The following is a 26,360-nucleotide window of genomic DNA, read 5'->3' as shown; positions in this document are numbered from 1 at the left end:
TGAATGATAAGTGTCATACGATGTTGTCGTAGTATAGTTTCTGGGGCTACCTATGACGATAATAGGGGTGGTTTAATAAATTAAGACTGGAAAGACAACTTTGAGGTGGTTTTCTTTTAAGTGCATCTACGCGATTTCGTCCTACTTTCTCCGATAGTAATAGAAACTTTGAAGTGATTCTTTGTTGCACTTTTTTAGAGCCTATCATGATGTTCAGTTATGTTAATAATGTTGAGAGTTGGCACTAGTGAAAGTATGAACCCTGAGTCTTGTTTCCAAGCATTGAGACACCATTTTGTATTTTTTTTTCTTACTTCTTACCTTGCTTGTTTATTTATTCAGAATACAAAAGGCTATTTCAATCATCCATATTATGCATATATCATCAACTCTTTACCTAACTAGTGCACCTATACAATTGACAATTATATTGGGTGTGTGTTGAGGACACAAGAGAACACTTGTATTTGGTTGCAACGTTGTTTGAGAGAGAATCACTCTAGGAAAATTTAATGATGTCCTACAAAACTCTGCCTTTGGAGGACCAACAAAGTCTGCAAGAATAAACTTATAGTACACATTAGTGCCCCAAGACGTACTTTTGATCCCGGTTTAGGATGTCTATGGAGTTGTTCCTTCACAATGCCAAATGTGTGAAGGAACATGATCGTTCATTCGAGTAGAGGAGAAATTGCGCGGGTAGCCTCGGACATAGAACTGAGCAGAAAGTGACTGCTGCATTGCGCATGGTGGCCTATGGTGTCCTGGCAATTTCATTGATGATACTTTGGCAATGAGAGGGAGCACTTCAATCTTTTATGACAAACAATTTGCAAAGGCGTTCGTTGAAGTGTTCGGGCTGAGTATTTGAGAGCACCCAATGCTCAGGACACTCAGTTCCTTTTGGAGACGAACAAAGCCCGTGGGTACCCAAGTATGCTTGGCTTCATTTGTTGTATGCATTGTAGTTGGAAGAACTATAGGGTAACACAACAGAAAACAAAAAAAAAACATATTACGTGCAAGTATATTTTAAAACGTTTTCTGTATGTAGGGTATCGCAGCGGAAAATAAAAAAATTCTAGTCAGGTATGTGCATCATATATTTTATAAATGTTTACTGGGTATTCATAAATTAGTCATTGTTTATTTAAGGAAATGTTCATCATCTATTGAAAAATGTTCATTATGTATATGAAAATAATCATGTCTTTGAAAGTAAAATCATGCGTTTAAAAAGTTCATAGTGTAGTTCAGAATATTGACTATGTATTTTAAAAAGTTTTGGATAAAAAATTATGATAACTTCGAAAAGGTAGAAAATACCAAAAGGGAAAACCAAACAAAAACATAACACCTTCAACAAACAAGAAGGACCAAAAAACCAAATGAAAATCCAAACAAAGAAATAATAAAAATAGAGAAACTCGAGAAACCGAAAAATTTAATGATTGGCCGACCTAGGACATGCTTCGCCTGTGTGGTTGTACACGGCGCTACACGTCTGAGAGTCATTAAGATTTCTAGCATTTTTTAGGTGAATAAAGTTTGTAGCAAGATCTTTATTTAAATAAAATGAATACCTGACTTTATATCTAAAGTAACATTGGCAAAATCATCCAACAAATTACAAAATGCCTACAGGCACAACAGGCCACAATCGAAACGCAGCGACTATATCTCACCTTAAGCGAGATGAAAGGGTCACTCACTGAAGGGTCACACTAATTGGGCCGGCCCATTCACGCACACGGACATTAAAAGGACAAAGCTAATGGAAAATGGAGCGCACGGGGTTTCTAACCCTGGTCTCCAGGTTCAACGCAGCAACGGCTACCCACTCTGCTTATCTTTCATTCATGAGATAGCGGAAGGGTTGGGCAACTTAAGTCAAACAAGTCGAGGTTTCCACTGTTTCTTCTACGTTTTTCCTAGGTTTTTTTTTATTTTTTTCATCAGGTTTTCACTGTTTTCATTGGGTTTTTTCTTCTCTTTCTGTTTTCTATGGTTTTCTTTATTTCTTTCTCAGTTCTCATTAGTTTTTTTTCCTTTTTTTCTTCGGTTTTGTTTACTTCTTTCTATTTTCTTATAAGGTTTTTTGTTTTTCTGATTTCTCTTCTTTTGTTTTTTGATTGGTTTCTTATTTATTCTGCTATTTTTTGTTTTTCTTTTCTTTTTTCTTTTGTTTTCAATCTACACTTTTCGTATATGTCAAGAACATATTTCTAATGCATGTTTAACATTTTTCAATACAAATTTAATATCATTTTCAATACATGCTCAACATTTTTTCTATACACATTTTCAAAAATAAATAAATGCTTGATTAACATATTTCAAATACAAGTTTAACATTTTTTGAATACGTGGTCAACATTTTTACTATACATTAAATTATTTCAATTGCTTGATTAACATTTTACATATACAATATTAACATTTTCTAATACAAGGTCAACATTTTCTCTATGCAGCTTTAACTTTTTTTACAAATGCTTGATTAACATTTTCTAGATGCCATATTAACATTTTTTGAACACATGGTCAAAAATATTTTACACACATTTAAATTTTCCAAATGCTTAAGTAACATTTTTCAAATACTTGTTCAGCATGTTTTTCAAATACTTGATTAAAAAAATTTATATAGATGTTCAATTTTTTTAATCATTTTTTAATACATGGTCAACATTTTTTTATACACATTTAGCATTGTTCAAATGCTTGATCAACATTTTTCAAATACTTTTTCATCATCTTTTCAAATGCTTGATTAACATTTTTATATACATGATAAAAAATTCTTCATTTTTAGTACATGATCAACATTTTTGCTATACACATTTAACATTTTTTCAAATGCTCGATCACATTTTTATATACATGATAGAAAATTCATTATTTTTTAATACATGGTTAACATTTTTGGTATACATATTTAATATTTTTCAAATGATTGATCAACATTTATCAAGTACTTCTTTAACAGAATTTTAGATGTTTTATTTAACATTTAGGTCAACAGTTTCGCTATACACACTTAACATTTTTCAAATGCTTGAAAAATATTTTTCAAATAATTTTCTAGAAATAATTCAAATGCTTGATTACCATTTTTTATATACCTGAGCAAAAAATTGATGTACATTTTTCGTATATGTGATGAACATTTTCTCTATACACATTCAACATTCTTCAAATGCTTGGTAACATTTGTCATATGTTATTTATGAAGTGTTTTTTGTAGTATATACATTTCGCAAAGGAGGTTAAGGCCTGCCGTGGTCCTAGGCCGGCCCACCTCGGTCTCACCTTCGGCGAGGGTTCCTACCCTCTCGCTGAAGACGAGATATTGTGGCACCTGAATTTTTACTTTTTGGGGCCTAAACACACTTTATTAATCATCGTAGGCCAAATACATTAGAATACAATTTAGATCTAGAGGATTGAGGAGCCACACATGGCGTCCCACAGAAAGGCCTAATGTGTGCTTAGCGAGGCTATGAGCCTCAATGTTTGTCTCACATCTTTCAATGATGAAAGAACATGCTATAAACTGAGATGAAGTTGCTATAATTTCCTTGATAATACTGCCGTATAAACCTCCTGCGTTGTTCTTGATGTTCGTAATAACCTCTGGACAATTTGACACTATTATCACATGTGATAGAGAGTGATCCCATGCCACAGAGAGAGCTTCTCGGCAAGCGAGTGCCTCCAGTAATGCTGGATCTATGACAGCCCAATTGCAAACAGATTAGGAGCAAATGGCACGTAGCCCGGACGGAAATTGATATTGCTTATTCAGTGGGTCATTCTACCGGTCTGCTTTGACTTGGGCCGGGTAACTGCTCTTGTACCATGGCAGGCAGAACATGTGGTAGCTATTTCTTGCACGTTGGCGGTGGGACGTAACAACGGCTGGCCTCCGGAGCAGCGCCACTGCCCAGCCCAATAATATAGCGGCAATGTGAGTTTTTCTTTCTCTGTTTTGCGACGGTTTTCTTATACATCTAAAACATTTTTATGCACATTTAGCAATTTCTAAATACATGATTAACATTTTTTTCAAATAAATATTTTTAAAAAATATGTATAAGGGTTAACTTTCTTTCTCAAATACACATGAAGCATCTTTCCTGAATGGTACAAAACATTTTGTTAAATTGTGCAAACATTAATTACGTTTTATAACCCTTTAAAAAATCACAAACATATTTTTGAAACACGTGAACATTATTTAAATGTAGCGTACCTTTTTTGAATGTCTCATAAGATTTTTTTTAATTACCTGACATTGTTTTACTATTGAATAACATGTTTTTCTAAAATTCATGAGCATTTTTAATGTCCAATACTTTTTTGAATGGTACAAATGTTTTCCCAAAGTCGAGTGACAATTTTTTTTTCATTGCATGTGCATTTTGGAAATGTCCTACGAGCGCTTTTCTAAAAGTTAACTATATTATTTTTGTATATTTACTTAGTATTTTTCAAAAATAAAAAACATGCATATGACATCACCTTTACGAACTAACATGGCTATTGGGCCAGCACACTACTAGCTCCATGTAGGTGAGCCAAGCTACTGTCTCGCATAGAGTGAGACATAGTCGCACCTGACAGAACATCATTCTTTTTATCACTTGTTATAGGGTATCCCTTGCAGAGGTCATTCACACCTTGTATGATTGTGACAAGTAGCACACTGCATGTGCGGCAATTGTCGCTACCTAGTAGTTTTGTCTTTTTCGTAGATTTATTCTGAAACATTTTATCTCTTGAACCGTGCGTTCAAATCATAAATTGTTTTCACCATTACATTTCTCGCTACTAGATATCCGAAAAAAGATACCATGTTAATATATTTCGACAAACTATTGTAACAAAAAAATCAAAAAGGCCCAAAAAACATAAGCAAAAGAAATTCAAAAACAAAAATAATTCAAAAACCATACACCGGAAGCACAATTGAGCGTTTCACTTGTTTCTGGAAAGCACACATGTGATTTTCCCTTCTTCGAAAGCACAATTGTGCTTCTTGCGAAAGCATAGGCTATATTTTTTTAAAGCACGGGTTGTGTTTTTTCCATTTTTCTAGAAGCACAGCCAGCTCTTTCCTTTTCAGCAACCATAGGTGTGCATCTCATGGAAGCAGGTTGTCCTTCTGGCAAAAGTACAAAGTCTTCCCTTTTGGGGAAGCACAATTATGCCTTTCTGAGCACATATGTGCTTCTCTGGAAAAAGCACCACATCCTTAACAAAAGTTCCACCAAAACATAGGAAAACCAAGAGAAGGCCGAAAAGCCAGAAAAACTAAACAAAACCGGAAAACCCGAACTGAAATCCCGACGGTGTGCCCAACGTGCAATAAGTGGCCGTGGTAGGGGCGCATCAAGTGGAATGTGTCGTGGTTCTAAGTCTGACAGTAGAATGGGGGGTAGGTATGGAGAGGCAAGATCCTAGCTATGGAGTAGTTGTACACACGAGTGTTTTACGAGTTCAGGCCCTTCTCGGAGGAAGTAATAGCCCTACGTCTCGGAGCCCGGAGGCGGTCGACCGGTTTCTGTGTATATGAGTTACAGGGGTGCGAACCCTCTCCACTGAGGAGGGGGTGGCTTATATAGAGTTCGCCAGACCCCTCCGGCCCTCAGTTATGCAGGGTTTAAAGTACATTAAGACAGGGGGTTACTGGTAACGCCCTCATAAAGTGCCATGAAGACTATTAAAGCTACTTGATGACAGACCGTTGCGTGCTGAGTGACTTTAGGTCTCCTGGCCGTCGAGTGGTTAGCTTCATGGTCGAGTGGCTATCTTCATCGTCGAGTGTCCTTGAGTTCGTCGAGTGAAGTCCCTCTTGGTCGACTGGAAGGTAGCTTCTTCTAAGGATGTCCTTGGGTAGGGTATCCTAGATAGGTCCATGACCCTACCCTAGGTACATGACTTCATCATTAGCCCCCGAATGGATCGAGGTTCGAGTGAGGAAGGGGTTGATAATTTTCTCCGACCTATTTCCCGTGCTCTGATTATGTCGTATCCTGGATCAGCGATCTTTCTTTTTTGGCGTTGGCATTAACTTTTCTTTCAGTCGCCTTGATCCATTCTTTTCTTCTTTCGAGTGAACTTTTGAACTTAGTGAACTTCCGAGCGACGGATCGCGGGAAATCTATCATCTGACAGATTGATCTGCCGTTAGCGGATTTTGTGGGATCCGAATTTTGGGAAGCGCGCGAAGCGGGGCGGACCGCGATACTCGGATGGGATAAGGCATGGACGCCTCAATTCCGCGCCGCCTTTTTCGCCACGTATCATGCGTGCGCGACTGTTTCGGGATGTGACAGGACCGCTCGGGCCTACTTGTCAGCCACTCGGAAGCGTCCTTATATAAAGCGCCGGGGGAGGGTTTTGGAATAGTGCCTTCTCATTCTCCTCTCTGCCCTCTTTGCCTCCGCCCGCTGTGCCTACTCTCGCCTCCGCCTATCCACTCCTCGTGTGCTTCACCGGCGACAATGGTGAAGGAGAAGACGGCGGCCTTGGAGCGCGCGAAGAAGGCGATGGCGACGGGGAAAAGCGAAGGGGAGAGTGTTTAGTCGGGCCGGATCTTCGTCAAGGTCCCGTCTGCGAAAAGGTTGGGTCCAAGGGGATTGGATCCGTTCGACCATCACTGAGACGGATCTCAATGACCTGGCCAATGAGGGTCTGATCCCCCACGGGTCAGCAAGGCTTCCAGGGACCGAGTGTCAACCGTAGCCGCAGGAGGGTGAGTGCGTTCTCCTAGCCACTCATGTAGACCGTGGATTCTCTCTGCCGCCGAGTGTTTTCTTCCAAGGGTTTCTGAACTTCTTTGGGGCGCAACTCCACCATTTCACTCCCAATTACATTGCCTATCTTGCTGCTTTCGTGTCCATGTGCGAGAACTTCCTGGGTTGTCGACCACACTGGGGTCTATTTAAGCACATATTCACCTGTCGCTCACAGACGGTGAAAAAGGCGAGTCCGGATGATGAGAGGACTAAGGTTATCCAGATGTGCGGGGGTCTTGGGATTCAGATGAGGAATAAGAGTACTTTCCCGGCCATGACCCTTCCTGAGTCGGTCAGAGGGTGGCAGTCGACTTGGTTCTACTGCCAAGACGAATCGACGCCGGGGCAGTCGACTGGTCTCCCTCCGTTCTCCATGGACTGAGTGGACAAACCCTCTTCTCTGAAGGTGCTTCCTGAGGAGAAAGCTCAGGTAAAAATGTTGATGGAGCGCGTAGTCCAACTCGTTAGGGACGGAGTGACGGGTATGGATCTTCTAGAGGTCTTCCTTAGACGGCGCATCCAACCGCTTCAGTACCAAGGCCACCCGATGTGGCTGTACTGTGGTACCGAAGACACCACTCGGGTCCATCCAGAAGCGGTCGATGACACCAAACTGGAGAGGTGGGTGACCGTAATCACAGGGAATAAGGACAACCTCGAGGGGCTAGGAGGATCCCACCACTCGACTATACCTACACACCAGACACGGTATGACCACTTATCTCCAATTTTAATCTTGCTTTATTCATTCTGCTTCGCTGCGAATTGGTCAATTGACCTTTGTTTTGTTTTGTTGTCTGACAGGCCACCACTGAGTTATACTCGATACCCAATGGAGCGCAAACACCGACTGAAGAGGAGGAAGGAAGTGGGGGCGAAAGCCCGAAGGAGTGGGATTCGGATGCTGACGACGATGATGAGGGTGATGACTCTGGTGAGGAGGAGGAGGAGGAGGAAGTTGTACCTCCTCGCTCGGAAAGACGCTCGAAGCTTGTCCATGATCCCGCGACCGAGCGTGGTAAGGGGGTCGCAACCGTCACGCAGTCGTCCAAGCGCCCTCGTACTACTTCTCCGGTGCCGACTGAGAAAGCTCTGAAGCAATCTCGAGTGGCGCCGTCGAAGTCGGCGAAGGTCTTGCCGAAGATGAAGATGGTGATCCCCACTATCTCAGGGTAATGGTGTAGCTTGAGTTTGTCTGTTCCACATGAACTTATTCTTGGTCGACTCATGAGCTAATCGACTGACTTCTGGAACTGCAGTGCTGCTACTTCTGATACGTCGGTCAGAGCTGAAGATCAGGAGATGGAGGATGCTGTTACTTCGAAACCTGGTATGACTCTTGTAGTTCCGTCTTTAGTCGATTGGTCTCTTGTCTCTAATTTTGATTCTTTTTCTGCAGCTTCATCTAACATCGTTATCGACCTTCCCGACGACGACGACGAGGAACCACTGAGGCAGAGAAGGAACAAGAAAGCGTCTGCTGGCAAGGCGACTCAGGACGTGCCAGCACCCGAGACATTGGTCGTGGAGGGAGACAATGTCACTCGGCCTACCGTAACCTTTGTGGTACCGTTGACGAGTGCTCGTCCTTCATCGTCGAGTGTTGCTCAACCCTCGCTTTTCTCAACCTACCACATCCCAGAAGACCAAGCTAGTGCTGCTAAAGAAGCAATACGCCAAGCGGGGGTCATGATGGAGCAAGTGAAGGCAATTCGAGAAGCCAGCCAGGCAGCCTATGACGCCAGTTCAGCTCTTTAGAGTAATGTTCAGGTCAGTCGGTCACTGCCTGTTCTGTTAGGATATGATATCTGAAAACTCTTCTTTCTGAAATTCGTAGAGTTTGTCCTACACCCACCGGGTGTGTCGATTGAAATTCTGGGTTAGTGGGGGCACGCTGAGTGCACCCACTGGGTGTAGTCCCCAAGGCTATGATGGACTGCTGGCAGTTGACCATAGTATTTATGTCTTAAGTTTTTTCCTTACTCGACTAGGTCGAATAGATTCATAGACCGGTGGGGCCACGCTGAGTGCACCCACTGGGTGTAGTCCCCGAGACTGTGGTCGACTACTGGCAGTCGACTATAGTCTGAAGAGCACCTCCCGTTTTTTTTGTTGGTCGACTGGTCGACTCTAACTGATGAAACTAGTGGGGGCACGCTGAGTGCACCCACTGGGTGTAGTCCCCGAGACTGTGGCCGAATGTTTGTATTCGGCCGTAGTCTTAGAAACGCTATGATTTTTCCTTAGTCACTCGGAAGTGAATTGTCTTTGACATCTGTCGATTGGTTCTTCGTAGAAATCCTGCGACCTTGCGGCTCGTTATACTGAGTTAGAGAACAAACACATCCAGCTCGAGCTTGATCTGAAACTGACCCAAGAGAACCTAACGAAGGCGAAGGAGTAAGCTAAAGGTATGTTTGGTGAGGCCTTCGATGACTGCCTTTGCCTCTCGTTTGTTTCAGAGTCTGATCTCATTGTAACTTTGCAGACAAAGTGAGGGATGCCCTGAAGAAGAAAGACCTTGACTTGGTTGAGATGCAGAAAGCGGCTTTAGAGAAGACCAAGCTCGCAGATGAGAAGCTGGCTTCAGTCACCAAGCTTGAAGAAGAAAACACCAATCTGAAAGCTGCTCTTGATGCTGCCAACAAGGAGGTCAGTCGACTGAAAAGTGACAAGATTGCCCTGAATGACAAGGCCAGTGAGTTGGTGGGAAAGAAGAACGATCTGGAGGCTTATCTGGGTGGACTCGCCAAGAAGCTATTCCTCATGCTTGAAGGTAATCTTTTGTATCAAACAAACATTTTAACTGTGATCTCCGACTTTGAAGAGGAGACTGGTCGACTGGAAATAAACCTGGATCCCATCAACTCTCCCGTGAAAGATGAAGTCGCCATGAATGTGCTCCGGCTTGAATCTCGTGTTGCTGCTGTCGTCGACTATCTCGCAAGGCTGAAGGTTGCAACTTCTTACATCGACACAACACTCTGTCCAAGAGAGACGCTCCAGAACGACATCGAGTCTCTGATGACTCGACTGAACGAGGTCCCAAGTCGAGTGCAGGAGTGGAAGAAGTCTTCTGCCAGGTGTGGCGCGGATGTTGCTCTGTCTCTGGTCCGCGTTCACTGCAAGGATGCATGAGAGGACAAGCTGGCGGCCCTTAGGGTGGCTAACACCAAGAAGCATGATTTCCGATCTTTCATGGAGACCTTCATCGCCGCTGCCACTCGGATTGCAGATGGAATCGACCTGGATGAGTTTGTTGCACCTTCCAGCCCTCCACAGGAGGGGTAAAAAACTTCTGACCTTGATACTTTAAATTTGCCTCGGTATGCCGAGTGAGTTTTGTAACCGACAAACCTTAACAGGCTTAGCGCCTGAGCACTTTCGGTCCCGTTAGGTGTTATCCGAACTTGGATTCGACTTTGAATATGTTTGCATTTGGTTTGAGGTGTCTTTTGCAGGCTAAAGCGAGGCGCTCATTGCAATCGACTTGTTCCCCGATACACTTAGGCGAGCAATGGGCTGCAGCTAAGCCCCCGAGTGGGAGGTCTGCTCTCCACTCGGTAGGATTTTCAAAAACTTAGGCGAGCACTGGGCTGCAGCTAAGCCTCCGAGTGAGAGGTCTGCTCTCCACTCGGTAGGATTTTTCAAAAGCTTAGGCGAGCACTGGGCTGCAGCTAAGCTCCCGAGTGGGAGGTTTGCTCTCCACTCGGTAGGATTTTCAAAAACTTAGGCGAGCACTGGGCTGCAACTAAGCCCCCGAGTGGGAGGTTTGCTCTCCACTCGGTAGGATTTTCAAAAACTTAGGCGAGCACTGGGTTGCAGCTAAGCCCCCGAGTGGGAGGTTTGCTCTCCACTCGATATGATTTTCAGAACTTAGGCGAGCACTGGGCTGCAGCTAAGCCCCCGAGTGGGAGGTTTGCTCTCCACTCAGTAGGTTTTTCAAGAACTTAGGCGAGCACTTGGCTGCAGCTAAGCCTCCGAGTGGGAGGTTGCACTCCACTCGGTAGGATTTTCAAAAACTTAGGCGAGCACTGGGCTGCAGCTAAGCCCCCGAGTGGGAGGTCTGCTCTTCACTCGATAGGATTTTCAAGGCGTACCTCTAGAGAAGGAGGTAGCAGTCGACCTGCACCTCCTCCTCCTTGCAGAGCGCACGTTGTATTTGAACTTAGGCGAGCGTAATGCTGTAGCTAAGCCTTCGAATGGAAGGCTGGCTTACCACTCGGTAGGATTTTGTTTAACTTAGGCGAGTACTTGGACTACAGCTAAGCCTCCGAGTGGAAGGTTGGCTTTCCACTCGGTAGGATTTTCAAAAAGCTTAGGCGAGTACTTGGACTGCAGCTAAGCCTCCGAGTGGAAGGCTGACTTACCACTCGGTAGGATTTTTAAAAACTTAGGCGAGTACTTGGACTGCAGCTAAGCCTCCGAGTGGAAGGCTGGCTTACCACTCGGTAGGATTTTGTTTAACTTAGGCGAAACGGATTTCGCAGCTAAGCCTTCAAGTGGGAGGCTGGCTCACCACTCGGTTAGGATTTTTTTTACAGACTTAGGCGAATCAGATTCGCAGCCAAGCCACCTACTGGGGGATTGCTTTATGTGGACGAAAGTAATAACAATTACTGGGAAAATCATAAAGCTCTTGTCTTTGATAAATAAACTACAGAAGTACTTTTATTACAACTCATCCGAGTGAATACTTAAGTGTAAAAGGGGCGGAGAAGCTCCGCGTTCCAAGCTCGGGGCTCGTCGATCTGATGCTCGACATTGTAAGACGGTATGCTCCATTGTGGAGAACCTTGGTGATGATGAAGGGACCTTCCCAAGAAGGAGCAAGCTTATGTTTTTTCTGCTGATCCACTCGGAGAACCAAGTCTCCTTCCTGGAAGGCTCGACTCTTCACGTTTTTGGCGTGGAAGCGACGCAAGTCTTGTTGATAAATGGTCGATCGGATCAGGGCCATCTCCCTTTCTTCCTCTAAAAGGTCGACTGCATCCTGCCGTGCTTGTTCTGCTTCAGCTTCGGTGTAGAGCTCGACCCGAGGAGCATTGTGGAGAAGGTCACTCGGCAAGACTGCTTTAGCTCCGTAGACCAAGAAGAACGGAGTTCTTCCAGTCGACCGGTTGGGCGTGGTCCTTAACCCCCAAAGCACCGAGGGAAGTTTGTCGACCCATGCATCAGCCGCATGCTTGAGATCACGCATCAAACGGGGTTTCAACCCTTTGAGAATCAAGCCGTTGGCTCGTTCTGCCTGTCCATTCGACTGTGGATGGGCGACTGAAGCATAGTCGACTCGTGTGCCTTGAGACGTGCAGAAAGCTCTGAATTCTTCGGAATCGAAGTTTGACCCGTTGTCAGTGATGATGCTGTGCGGGACTCCATATCTGAATATTAATTCTCTAATAAAGCTGACAGCAGTACCGGCATCGAGGTTCTTGATGGGTTTGGCCTCAATCCACTTGGTGAACTTGTCGACTGCTACCAGCACATGGGTGAAACCGCTTCTGCCTGTTCTCAAAGGGCCGACCATATCCAACCCCCATACTGCAAAGGGCCAAACAAGTGGTATGGTCTTTAAAGCTGAGGCGGGCTTGTGTGACATATTGGAGTAAAATTGACATCCCTCACACTTGTCGACTATCTCCTTTGCCATTTCATTCACTCTTGGCCAATAAAATCCGGCTCGGTATGCTTTGGCCACAATGGTCCGGGAAGACGCATGATGGCCACAGGTCCCCGAGTGGATGTCATCAAGGATTATTTGACCTTCCTCCGGCGTTATGCATTTCTGACCAACTCCAGTCGCGCTTTCTCTGTACAGCTGTCCCCTTATCACAGTAAAGGCTTTAGATCGGCGGACGATCTGTCGAGCCTCTTATTCGTCCTCCGGGAGCTCTTTCCTCAAGATATACGCGATATACGGTACTGTCCAATCGGGAGTGATCACTAAAGCTTCCATGATCAGGTCGACCACTGCTGGAACTTCAACCTCAGTCGGATCCGTAACACTCTTAGGTTGCGGAGCTTCGTCGGTAAAAGGATCTTCTATGACTGATGGAGTATGGATATGCTCCAAGAACACATCACTGGGGATGGCTTCTCTCTTGGATCCTATCTTCGCCAAATCATCAGCCGCTTGATTTTTCAGTCGGGGTATATGGTGGAGCTCTAACCCTTCGAATTTCTTTTCGAGCTTCCTGACTGCATTGCAGTATCCAGTCATGGCTGGGCTTCTAACGTCCCACTCTTTCATCACTTGATTGACCACCAAATCTGAGTCGCCATAAACCATAAGGCGATGGACGCCGAGTGAAATGGACATGCGCAACCCATACAAAAGTGCTTCATATTCTGCTTCATTATTGGAGGAATCGAAGTGGATCTGGAGCACATATCTGAGCTTATCTCCTCGGGGGGAAACCAAAACTACCCCAGCACCAGAACCATTTAACATCTTAGAACCATCAAAGAACATGGTCCAATGCTCCGAGTGAACTTGAGTCGGCTGCTGTTGTTCAATCCATTCGGCAAGGAAATCTGCTATAGCCTGGGACTTAATGGCTTTCTTTGCCTCAAATTTGATATCAAGGGGAAGGAGTTCAATCGCCCATTTAGCCACTCGACCAGTTGCGTCTCTGTTGTGCAAAATCTCTGACAATGGTGCGTCGCTGACGACTGTAATGTCATGATCAGAGAAATAATGAGCAACCTTCTTCATGGTCATGTAGATCCCATATACGAGCTTCTGATAATGAGGATATCTTTGCTTCAATGGAGTCAAAACTTCAGAGAGATAATACACTGGGCGTTGAACTTTGAAGATTTTACCTTCCTCTTCCCGCTCGACCGTAAGTACTGTACTGACGACCTGTCCTGTGGCTGCAATGTAAAGCAACAGAGGCTCGGTAGCAAGCACCGGCTGGGTGGAGAGCAAGCACCCACCGTAAGTACTTGCTGATTGGAGTAGCAAGCACCGGCTGGGTGGAGAGAAAGCACCCACCGTAAGTACTTGCTGATTGGAGTAGCAAGCACCGGCTGGGTGGAGAGCAGAGATTTTAGCTCGGCAAATGCTGCATCAGCTTCTGGAGTCCACTCGAACTTGTCTGCCTTCTTCATCAGTCGGTAAAGAGGCAACGCCTTTTCACTGATGCGAGAGATGAATCGACTTAACGCAGCCAAGCATCCAGTAAGCTTCTGGACGTCGTGCACACGCACAGGGCATTTCATTCGGAGTATGGTGCCAACTTTTTCTGGGTTAGCATCGATTCCTCGTTCTGAAACGAGAAAACCGAGTAACTTTCCGCCAGGTACTCCGACTGTGCACTTTGATGGATTGAGCTTGATATCATACCTCCTGAGATTGGCAAATGTTTCAGCTAGGTCAGTCAACGGGTCGGAACCTTTTCGTGACTTGACCACGATATCATCCATGTATGCTTCCACATTCCGACTGATTTGAGTGAGTAAACACTTTTGAATCATTGTCATGAATGTGGCTCCGGCATTCTTGATACCAAATGGCATGGTGATATAGCAGAAGCACCCGAATGGAGTGATGAAAGCTGTTTTGATTCCGTCAGGTCCATACAGACGGATCTGATGATACCCAGAATAAGCGTCTAAAAAAGACAATCTCTCGCATCCCGCAGTTGAGTCGACAATTTGGTCGATGCGAGGGAGAGGAAAATGATCTTTTGGGCAGGCCCGATTGATATGTTTGAAATCAATGCACATGCGAAGTGAGTTGTCCTTCTTGGGAACCATGACGACATTGGCGAGCCACTCGGAGTGGTATATCTCTCGGATAAACTCTGCTGCAAGGAGTCGAGCCACCCCCTCGCCACTGGCTTTTTTCTTCTGAACGGCGGACCGTCGAAGTTGTTCTTTAACAGGTTTCGCTTTTGAGTCGACTCTAAGGCGATGCTCAGCCAGCCCCCTGGGAACACCCGGCATGTCAGCTGGCTTCCATGCAAAGATGTCCCAGTTCTCACGGAGGAACTGGATGAGCGCTTCTTCCTATTTAGAGTCGAGTGTTGTGGAAATATGTGTCGGAGTCGCGTTGGGGTCAGTTGGGTGGATATGAACTGGCTTCGTCTCCCCAGACGACTAGAACGCTGACTCTGTGGCGGGCTTCTTGGCCCGCAACAAATCACTCGGATCTGCATTTTTCTTGTATCCTTCCAGCTCTACCACTGTTATCTGGGCATCCGCAATCTTCGAGCCTTTCTGGAAACACTCTTCTGCCTTCTTCCGGCTGCCAGTGATAGTGATCACGCCTTTGGGGCCAGGCATCTTTAATTTGAGGTACACCTAACATGGTCGAGCCATGAAGCGGGCATAGGCTGGTCTTCCCAAAATAGCATGGTAAGCGCTCTGGACATCCACGACTTCAAATGTCAGCTTCTCTTTGCGGAAATTCTTCGAGTCGCCGAACACTACATCTAGAGCTATTTGACCGAGTGACTCAGCCTTCTTTCCAGGAATGACTCCGTGAAAACTCATGTTGCTGGAGCTGAGCCTGGACATCGGAATGCCCATTCCCTTGAGCGTCTCTGCATACAGTATATTCAACCCACTGCCGCCATCCATCAATACCTTCGTCAGTCGAGTGCCTTCGACGACTGGGTCGACCACCAGCGCTTGCCTCCCAGGGGTGGCAATGTGAGTAGGGTGATCGGACTGGTCGAACGTAATGGGAGTTTGCGACCATTTCAGATAGCTTCGTGTCGCCGGGGCGACCATATTCACCTCTCGGTTGATCACTTTCAGTCGACTTTTGCTCTCTACATCAGCAAAAATCATCAGGGTGGAATTGACATGAGGGTACCCTCCATCACTGTCCTCCTTGTCCTCGGCCTTGTCCGACTCCTTCTCTTTGTCCTTGGGCTGTTTTCCTTGAAACTGCTAGATTAAGAGCCGGCACAGGCGAGTGGTATGTTTCGGGTAGATGAAGTTACCCTCTTCGTCTTTCTTCGTGTGGATGTGACACGGTAGATCCATCACGTCATTTCCTTCTTTATCCTTTACCTTCTTGGGGTTCCAAGATCGTTTGGGCTTCCCTTTGAATTTGCCCTGAGTCACGGCCAGAGCCTCTCCAGGAGCAGCTGGCTCAGCCTTCCGCTTCTGCTTCCGACTGGAGTTTCCTTTTTCCGATTGACTCGGCTTATACTTGCCACTCCGGAGCCTGTCCTCTTCTTCACGATTAGCGTATTTGGTGGCAATCTCCATCATTCGACTCAGGGTCATATCTCCGGTTCGACCAAACTTCAGGCTCAACTCTCTGTTCTTGACACCATCCTTGAAGGCGCAGACCGCTTGATGGTCCGACACATTCTCCACGGTATGATGCAAAGTGATCCATCTCTGGATGTAATCTCTCAATGTTTCACTCGACTTTTGTACGCAGACTTGCAGCTCCGTCAATCCGGTCGGTCGCTTGCAAGTTCCCTCGAACGTCCTGATGAACACTCGAGAAAGATCTTCCCAGGTGTAAATGCTGCTAGGAGCTAACTGATTCAACCACGCCCTGGCCGAACCCTCTAGCATGAGTGGCAAATGCTTCATGGCCACCTCATCATTACCACCACCAATCTGTACCGCCACTCGGTAGTCTTCAAGCCAAGTTTCAGGCTTGGACTCTCCGTTGAACTTACTTACCCCAGTCGCCAACCTGAAGTTGGGGGGTATCACTGCGGCTCTGATGGCTCTGCTAAAGCATTCTGGACCTGAAACATGGACTCGGCTGCTAGTGGGCACATCTCTGTCATGGCCACCTCTATGAGCTCTGTTCCGATCGACCAAACCTTGCACGATGATGGATCTCGCGTCAAAGCCTGGTTCTCTGGGGTCGACCGGAGCTCTCCGCCCAACACTAAGCTGGCGCCTGTCATCTTGCTGCTGATGGGCGTTAGACCCACTTCTCGGGGGAGGAGTGGGCACTCGACGCCTATCATCACGATCAAATCGGTCATCATAGTGGTCCCGCCGGCCTTCACGTCCCACGCGCCTCGGAGGTGACCTTGGGCTGTGAGCCGACTGAACAGTATTCGCAGCGACGGATCGACTGTGAATCCTGTTGCGCGACTGTGACACAACTGAATTCTGATCTCCTGCCGCCCGGAGCAAATCCCTGATCTGCATCAAGCCTCTTCCAGCCTCCGACTGAGAGGGCTAAATTGACTCCGCTATACGGGCTGCAGCTGCCAAATTCTGAATCGGGGTTCAATATGCCTGAGTAGGTTGCGGAAAGAGCTGACGTCGGCTGGAGTCAGGTACTCGTTGACGCGCACGCTCGTCGAGTGCTCGCTGGAGGTTCTCCAGTCGAGTGCGTTCAGCCAAGTTGGCCAAACGCGCCTCTTCCAAAGCACGAGCCTCAGGAGTTTCTCCTGCGATGGGAGTATGCAGGGCATCCATGTTCCGATGGCGAAGATCTTCTCTTTGCTGAGAAGTGAGTGGCTCGGGCTGATATTCTTCGTGGGCCTGAGCGGGGTCGCCTCCATCGTCCATCCTGTCGATGCGGGGGAAACCGGGAGGGCTACGAGGCCCGTTGACCATCAGGACCTCCGCCACTGGATCACTGTTGTCGCACTCGGATGCAGTCTCTACGGAGCCAGTCGACAGATCGAACAGGCCGTAGAGAGATTCGTCGGGCTCAATTGCCGCGACTTGGGTGGTGGCCGATTGGCGAGCCACTGCGTGTCTCACCCATCGCTGAAGCCTCGACCGACCGGAGCGCTTGCACTGGCGGGAGACAGGGAGGGAGGACGGCACAGGAGTCGACCGGTATGGGGTCGACGGCTGCCGCAGCAGGACGCCGCGGACACACGCCCGAAAGTGCGTCGCCCCACAGACGGAGAGCGCGTCGATGTCGAGTGGTGCCTCCTGGAGCCAAGCGGAGTCGTCGGCGATGAAATCGAGCGCACCGAGACGGATCTCGCGGCCCTCGACCAGAGCTCCGCCAGAAACCATGATGAAGGCAATCGGACAAATTGCAACTTCTCCAAAAAGTCGCTAAGACACCTGCCCCACGGTGGGCGCCAACTGTCGTGGTTCTAAGTCTGACAGTAGAATGGGGGGTAGGTATGGAGAGGCAAGATCCTAGCTATGGATTAGTTGTACACACGAGTGTTTTACGAGTTCAGGCCCTTCTCAGAGGAAGTAATAGCCCTACGTCTCGGAGCCCGAAGGCGGTCGACTGATTTCTGTGTATAAGAGTTACAGGGGTGCGAACCCTCTCCACTGAGGAGGGGGTGGCTTATATAGAGTTCGCCAGACCCCTCCGGCCCTCAGTTATGCAGGGTTTAAAGTACATTAAGACAGGGGGTTACTGGTAACGCCCTCATAAAGTGCCATGAAGACTATTAAAGCTACTTGATGACAGACCGTTGCGTGCTGAGTGACTTTAGGTCTCCTGGTCGTCGAGTGGTTAGCTTTATGGTCGAGTGGCTATCTTCATCGTCGAGTGTCCTTGAGTTCGTCGAGTGAAGTCCCTCTTGGTCGACTGGAAGGTAGCTTCTTCTAAGGATGTCCTTGGGTAGGGTATCCTAGATAGGTCCATGACCCTACCCTAGGTACATGACTTCATCAGCATGCTTCTAGCCCACCAAAAGTGACTGATGGGTCCCCCAAGAGGGTATCATCTGATTAGTTGGTTTCCTAGTTCTTTTAGAATAAACATGAGTCCTCCTACTTGGAACTCGGCGCAAGCTGAAACTAGCTCAAAATTTGTTTTCGCTTTCATTTTTATAGTAAGTTCTATATTTAAAATTTAAAATGTGAAACAATGACGAGAAAAATAATTTGCAACATTTTAAAAATGACCATGAATTTTATTTTATTATATTGCATTTAGGACCGTTATTACTGGTGATCGTCACCACCGCCCCCTCCCCCCCCCCCACCCCCGCCCCATGGGGGGGGGGGGCGGTTGTCTCGAGCAAACGATTGGTTCACTAGGGGAGCTGGGGAGGCACCACCGAGCGAACATTTTGAGTGGTTCGTTGGTTGCCTCCTCTAGCACGACTCGTTTGGCCCGGAGGCCCAATTTACCAATTTTGGAAAAATGCCATCAACAAAAAAAAGACCATGATTATCATGATCAAAGTGAAGAAAAGTTGCCATACTACTTCATTAAAAATGGAATCTCTCTAATTTCATAAGAAATACAATGAGTATGATTAAAAATGGTTGTATGAACTACAAAATAAAAAAATTAATTCTAAACTTTAAAACTGCCATCCCAGGGTAAAAATGCCATGAATAAAAGAAAGCGCAAAGTCCATAATTCGAGAAATTTTTATGCTTTGAAAAATAATTGACGTGCTTCTTTATAAAACCACCATCCTCAAGATAAAATGTTTTATCTGGATAAGCACAAAAAAACCTGCAATGCCACTAAGAAATGCTCAAACATTAAGAAATTCCATCCTATTTGTAATAAAAAAATGCCATCCTCTCAATAATTAAATGCCATCCTATTGTTGATAAACATGGCATCCTATTTTAATAAAAACGCCAGACACTTAGTAATAAAAACTGTCATGCAAATAAAAAATGTCATTCTTCAGTAAAAATGTCATCTACTATTGATAAAAATGCCACCACGTTGTTAATAAGAATGCCATGTGCTTAGTAATAAAAACTGGCATGACATTAAAAATGAAATCCTCTTAAAAATGCCATGTTATAAAAAATAAAACTGCCATCTCTTTTAATAAAACCACCATCCTCTTAAAAATGCCATGCTATAAAAAATTAGAATCCATGTGAAAAAAATGAAAAAAAATCAGGATTTCCAGGATTGACAAAATATGTGGCGTTTTAAACACAAGTGATTCACAAAAGGCCCTCTGCGCCGAGATTCATGTGACAGCAGGGAGACGGTTCGCTGGGGTTAGCCCCCGGCAAACGGTTGCGAGGAAATGTTTATGTACATTTATAAGCAATATACAAACTGACAAAATAAATATTACTTTTGCCCACGTGGGTGCCTATTCTTAAATACATGTGTCCTATTCTCTTCGTTCCTAAATATTTGTTTTTTAAATATTTCAAATGGACTACCACATACGGATGTATATAGACATATTTTAGAGTGTAGATTCACTTATTTTGCTTCGTATGTAGTCAGATGTTGAAATATCTAGAAAGACAAATATTTAGGAACGGAGGGAGTAGATAGCTAAAGAAATGTGCACATATATGAATCGTCCAGTTAGCCCTTATCTGATTATCAACATTTAATTTCAGATAAAGGCAACAAATACTCAGCTATCGACCTCATGAATCTGGATTGGCTCGTCAAAATGTTTGTTCAAGTTGGGAATGTCCCGTCCTATCTAAATTCCTTGCAGTCCTCCACCGGCAAGTCACACTCTTGTACTTTCGCGTGTATCGAGGACCTTGTGCCTCTTGATCGTAACTTTATAATCTTGGAATAAACTCCTTATTACCGTGTAAAAAACATTTAATTTGAGATAAACGATCCATCTCATGAATTTGTATTGACTCGTCGAAATGTTTGTTCAAGGAGGGAATGTCCAGTTCGATCTAAATTCCTTACAGTCCATATTTCACAAAAGATTACAAAAGTCAAAAATTAGAATGCAGGATCGGCGGAGCCAAACACCGCAGCTGACGAATACAAGGGTAATTTTTTTTTGGAACAGCTATGTGCCTATGCGCAAGCAAGCTCGACTGAAAATGGCGAACCACTAGCTCATCAAAGAGGAGCTCCGCAAGACCAGAGCGCGGAGACCTGAACAACTCAAGAATGCAACCAAGAACCAACTACCTTGACGATGAGGCATGAATCAGTAGGAGACGTCGACGAGGGCCAGCATGGCCTGCGCAACGAGCTGTCCCGCCGTCCGTCTCTGCACGGAGCGGAGGGCAGAGTACTGGTGGTCCAGCTGCGGCACCGGCGCGCTCTGCCGGCGGCCACTCAGTAACGCGCGCAGCTCGGCGTCGAAGTGCGCCGCGGCCGCCCGGAGCGTGGCGCAGACCCGCGGCAGTTGGCGCAGCAGCGGCAGCGTGAGGTTGAACGGCCACAGCAGGATCGAGAACTTGAAGGCGTGCAGGAACCCGCCGACGACCGCAGGCACGGCGAGGAGCACCACGTGCACCGCCATCGTCGATCCCCCCAACAACTCTTCCACCACCGCCGCCGCCGCCGTCGTGGTGCTCCTCCTACATGGCCAGCCGGTCCCTCTGCCTCTGCCTGTGCGCCACGACGTTCTTGAGGTGGTGGTGCTCCTCGCCGGTGCCTGCCACGGGCCTGATCGACCGACCGGCCAGCGAGCGATGGCGACGATCGAGAAAGATTCTGCGGAATCGAATAAGTTGTATATATGGACGCTCTCGATCGTGGACAAATAGTGCTGGACAGCTCAGGTGCTTCTCAGGGCATGAGGCCGGCGACGTTGTTGTTGGATGTTGGTTAGCGTATGTCCCTGAATGTGCTCGCGGGTCGCCACGAATGGATTTGGCGTAACACTTGGCAGTTGGGGAGTCGAGATATTCTCGCCACATCTCGATCGATTGATACAACGTTACCTCTGTGGGGACTGGGGCACCGCCACCGGCCGGTCGTCACCGGCAATTATCCGGGTAGGCAGTGAGGACGGTGCTGGCGTGCTGCCATGTGCGAGGCAGATTGTTGTCGCCGTCATAATTTCGTCAGCCATGCGGCCCACCCCAACCAACCTCGTTCTGAGCTCTGCCGTCTCTGCCGCCGGCATTTGAGACGGAGCCCTGTGGTTTACATACGTGTCGTCGGCAAGTCGAAGGTGCAGCTGAATGCCGTCCGCTGAATAGGAGAACATGCCTTGTTTCTTAAACGGATTTGTCTTATTTGCCATAAATATATATCAACAGCTGCCCCAATCCTCCATTAAGGGTTATCGAAGTAACAAGGTTTAACAATTTTTAGATAGCTCGCCTTCCGACACTATCTCACATCTATGCAAGTTTTTATCAGGATTGCTAAACTTCAGTCAATTGATACTTAGCGAAGTCCAGTCGACACTATATTTGTGATTTGTGCGATCATGCATGGAGATCGGTGTAATATTTTCTTTCTTTCTTTCTATATGTTTTATCACTTGACTAAGACTTCATTAAATTGACCTCGTTAAGTCTCAGTCTGCTGAGATCTAGCTATACCCAATTTTTTAAGTAAGGTTGTTCCAACAAATGGGAATACATATATGTAAATGATCTCTCTTTGAGAAGGAAGAACTTCCATAGTTTTTTTTGGAACCTCCATACTATTTTTTTTAGTGGAACCTCTATACTAGTTAAATAAGGCAATCATTAGTTCATCACCACATCAATATCAGTATTATATTCATGCAAATAGCATTGTAATACTCACTTATGATAATCTAATATAGTACTGAACAAGTAGCAAAAATTATCCGGTGTAATTACGCGGGACATTGGACTAGTTACAACAAACTTATCACTGCAGCCGACAAATGCAGGAAAAAATGAAAATGAAAAATGGAACGCCTATGTACATGATCCAAAGAAAATTCTGAACCAACGTTTCCATCCAAGCCGAGCACCGCCGGAATCAAACAGCTCCGGCGTGCAACCACCTTGGCAACGCAGCGGCATCAGTAGGAGATGTCGACGAGGGCAAGCATGGCGTGGTCGACGAGCCGTTCCGCTGGCCGTCTCCGCACGCCGCGGAGGGAGAAATACTGACGGTCCAGCTGCGGCGCCGGCGCCCTCCGCCGGCGGCCGCCGAGGGACGCGCGCAGCTCGGCGGCGTAGAGCGATGCGGCGCCCCGGAGCGTGGCGCAGACCCGCGGCAGGTCGCGCAGCAGCGGCAGCGTGAGGTTGAACGGCCACAGGAGGATGGAGAACTTGAACGCGTGCAGGAGGAACCCGCCGACCGCCGGCGCGGCGAGCAGCACCACGTGCACCACCATCGGTCGATCCCCAGACAACTCTTCCGCCTCCGCCGGTCGGCCGGTGCCGCTCCACTACATGGCCGATCCCTCCGCCTCTGCCATGGCAACGTTTCTTGAGGTGGCGCTGCAGCTGCTGGTGGTTACCGGTACCACGCGCCTGACTGACCGGCCATTAACTATGTAGGGGCATGTCGCGTGGGCGGATTAATAATGGCAGGCGATGACGATCGAGAGATGTTTGATAATGAGAAGGAATCGACTCAATTATATGGACGCTCTCGATCGTGGACGCGTACTGCTACGCAAGTCGCTGAGGACATTGTTGTTGCTTACCGCACGCCTTGTGTCCTTGTGTATGCTTGCCGCGAATGGAATTATCGAGCTGGGGCGTCACGAGATTCTAGCCATGGACCAGCGTCCGTTCGATCTCGATCGATCTACATTTTCCCATTTTCCTCCTCTGCGGAACACCGGCCGTCGCTGGCAATTGTCCGTGGTAAAGCAGCGACCAAGTTTCTTTCACGCACGTCCTTGTTGCGGTCATAAGAATCTGGAGTTGGAGTGTATCTGTATGGATGGTAAAAGCAGAATGTTTTCTGTTGGCGTGTATACACAGAATGATTGACTTGAAATGTCGGCATACAGTGGGGTCGAAAAGGAGTGCAAGTTGAGACTGTCCCTGATGTTGTTTTGTCTAAAGAAAAGGCCTATGGTGCATTCCTATAGGTACACACTCAGAGTTCAGGGGTAGGATCACGTAATTATACATATCCAGCTTCTCCGGAGATCTAATTTAATAATAGACAGGTAATGCTAACCGGCGAATGTTCGCTAGGAAGGAACTTCGAGCGAACGCCCTCTCAATGGCAGTTTTCTTTTGAAAAAGCCTTCTTTCTAAGGAATTGCCATGCTGGCCTGAAAACATTGTCACCCCTTGATAACTAAAATTGCCATGAAAATCGTTCGCCAAAACTATCCCCCTAGCGAACGTTCCCCAGCTATTGAAGTCCTAGTCCTATATAGAAAAGAGAATTAGACTACTATATCTATGTATTTTTCATGTCTATAAGCCTCACCCCAACCCATCGCGACAACCCCACTTCGGCAAGAGTGAACACGTGTAAATGTATACTAACGTGCAAACGTAAAAACAAATCAAGCAGGAGTAGATAAATGGATGCTAGCAGAGGAGATAATGCAGAGGATGGAGGAGGAGGTAGAATGCATGAAGAAGGCGATGCAGCGCGCACACCAAGCAGCAATTCAGCATACCCAAACATCATGGGGACAGGTAAAATTACCAACATTACTGTTTACATATCATCATGGAATAAAAAACCCAGTCTTATACTTTACGATTGAAGTGGGTTCGAAAATTACCAGCATTGGTGCACACATATTACCAGGTCCAAAAAAATGCAAATTACAAGGGTTTTTTAGGCAGAAAGAATACTTTAATATTGAAGTGGGTTTGAAACTTACCAGCATTGGTGCACACATATTACCATGTTCAGAGGATGCAAATTACCAGGGTTTTTTAGGCAGAAAGAATGTTTTATTATTGAAGTGGGTTTAAAAATTACCAGCATTGGTGCACTCATAATACCAGGTTCAGAGTATGCAAATTACCAGGGTTGTTTAGGCAGAAAAGAAAGATACATTCACTGAATCTTCAGAAAACTACCATGATGGAAAACTGTTATTTATCACGTAATATTCCACTAATCTACCAGGCCAAAGTGCAGGTGCTCAGGCAATCAGCGCAAACAACAGTTTGCCCAGTGGTGGAACAAGTGCACATACTGCTGGAACAAATGCAAGCACAGGAGCTGGGAGCCTTGGAGAGCAGACAATAAGTGAACCAGCAACTCCAGAATCTGCTGGGATCGATGCTGATATGGAAGGCAGCAACATGGAGGCATATTCCACACCTAAGCTACCTTTACAAGGGACAAAATTTGACACCCTGGAGAGCGCACGTGACCACTACAGCACCTACGCGCGCAGGACTGGCTTTGCAATTAGGCAACAATTCAAGAAAGAGAGGGTTGATGGAACTATAAGCAGGGTGCTACTAGTTTGTACAAAATATGGCAAACGACGCAAGGACAAGGATGAGCTGCAAGATGTGGAAAACCCAGCCAGCATTGTCAAGAAGAGGAATTTTTTTTGTTAGGACTGAATGTGAAGCGCACATGTACCTATCCCACGATGATGCATGGTGGACTATTGACCGTTTCGAGGACACCCACAATCACCCCCTGATCAAAAAGCCTTCCCTAACAAAATTCTTATCATCACATCGGTACATTCTGAAGGAGGAGCAGGACTTCTTGAGAGTTCTGCACGGATGCAACGTTGAGACTGCGAGACAGATGCAGCTGATGTCATGGTTCTACGGGAGCGCTAAAGACGTACCCTACACGACACAAGACATTGCTAATCAACGAGCTAAGTTCCGCTTAGAGCACCGCCACAAGGACGTTGGGAGCACAATTGCATACTTCCAAGAGATGAGGGCCAAAGATTCATATTTCTACTGGAGAATCAAACTTGATGATGAGGACAGGGTTGAGAACTTGTTCTGGATAGATGGCGCATCACGCAGGGCATATGCAAAGTATAATGACTGTTTGTCGTTTGACACAACATACATGACAAACATGTACAAGATGCCGTGTGCACCATTCATTGGAATTAATAACCATGGTCAATCCATCCAGTTTGGGTGTGGCTTCGTTCGAAATGAACTAAAGGTTGTGTGGCTGTTTAACACATTCCTCCATGCAATGGGTGGTGTTGCCCCTAAAAACATCATCACAGACCAGGACTTTGCAATGAGGAGTGCGATCGACGAGGTCTTCTTGAACATAATACATAGAAATTGCCGCTGGCATATAATGAAGAAGGCCTAGGAGAAACTTGGAAAACTTATGGCTGGTGATAAACCACTAAACAAAGCGTTCAAAGACTGTGTTGACAACAGCTTGACTGGTACGTACCTAATCTGTTGACCCATTTTAATTACCATGCAGCAAACTTGAGAAGCCATATGAATATATGTGATGCACAAGTTACCATGTGTGGGTCTACACAAGTTACCATGATCTTGTTGGTTATATTACCAGGGGGCAGTTGCATATTTGATACCAACTATTGGTTTAGAAAAGTTACCAGATTTGAAAAAATTGTTCAATAAAGTTACCATCTAATAACTAAGAAAAGTTACCAGCATACTTGTACTTTAATTACCAATGATTGTGTATGATGTTGTAATTGTCTCATGTTTTGTGTATCACAGAGGAAGAGTTTGAAAACAAATGGTGGGCCATGATGGATGAAAATGGCCAGATCGACAACGAACATTTTCAATGGTTGTGAGAAAATAGGAAGTGTTGGGCCCCAGTGTACTACATGAAGCATTTCTTTCCATTCTTGCAGACAACTGCAAGGAGCGAGGGATTCAATGTTGTGCTCAAGAAGTACGTGAACCCCAACAACTCATTGATTGAATTTGCAACTCAATACACTGCAATTCAGGAGAAAGTAATGGTGGCTGTGACGAAAGAGCAAGTGGACACAATTTACAAAGAGGCATACATGTATTCATTGAACCCAATCGAGTTACAGATGCGAGGGATAT

General features: G+C 46.1%; 2 protein-coding genes across 2 annotated transcripts; both read right to left on the bottom strand.

Moving 5' to 3' along the window:
- Positions 1–20,346: 20,346 nt before the first annotated feature.
- LOC123042425 (uncharacterized) lies at positions 20,347–21,292 on the bottom strand. The gene has a single exon (XM_044464880.1). It carries the CDS (start codon positions 20,927–20,929, stop codon positions 20,612–20,614), a length of 318 nt encoding a protein of 105 aa, XP_044320815.1. The 5' UTR covers positions 20,930–21,292; the 3' UTR covers positions 20,347–20,611.
- Positions 21,293–22,140: 848 nt separating this feature from the next.
- On the bottom strand, positions 22,141–23,036 carry LOC123042424 (uncharacterized). Its single transcript, XM_044464879.1, has one exon. The coding sequence runs from the start codon at positions 22,733–22,735 to the stop codon at positions 22,418–22,420; it is 318 nt and encodes a 105-aa protein (XP_044320814.1). The 5' UTR covers positions 22,736–23,036; the 3' UTR covers positions 22,141–22,417.
- Between the last annotated feature and the right edge of the window lie 3,324 nt (positions 23,037–26,360).

Source organism: Triticum aestivum, chromosome 2B (genome assembly GCF_018294505.1).
Source record: "Triticum aestivum cultivar Chinese Spring chromosome 2B, IWGSC CS RefSeq v2.1, whole genome shotgun sequence".
NCBI lineage: Eukaryota > Viridiplantae > Streptophyta > Magnoliopsida > Poales > Poaceae > Triticum > Triticum aestivum.
Note: the sequence above shows the minus strand (reverse complement) of the source record. Positions and strands in the feature narration are given on the sequence as shown.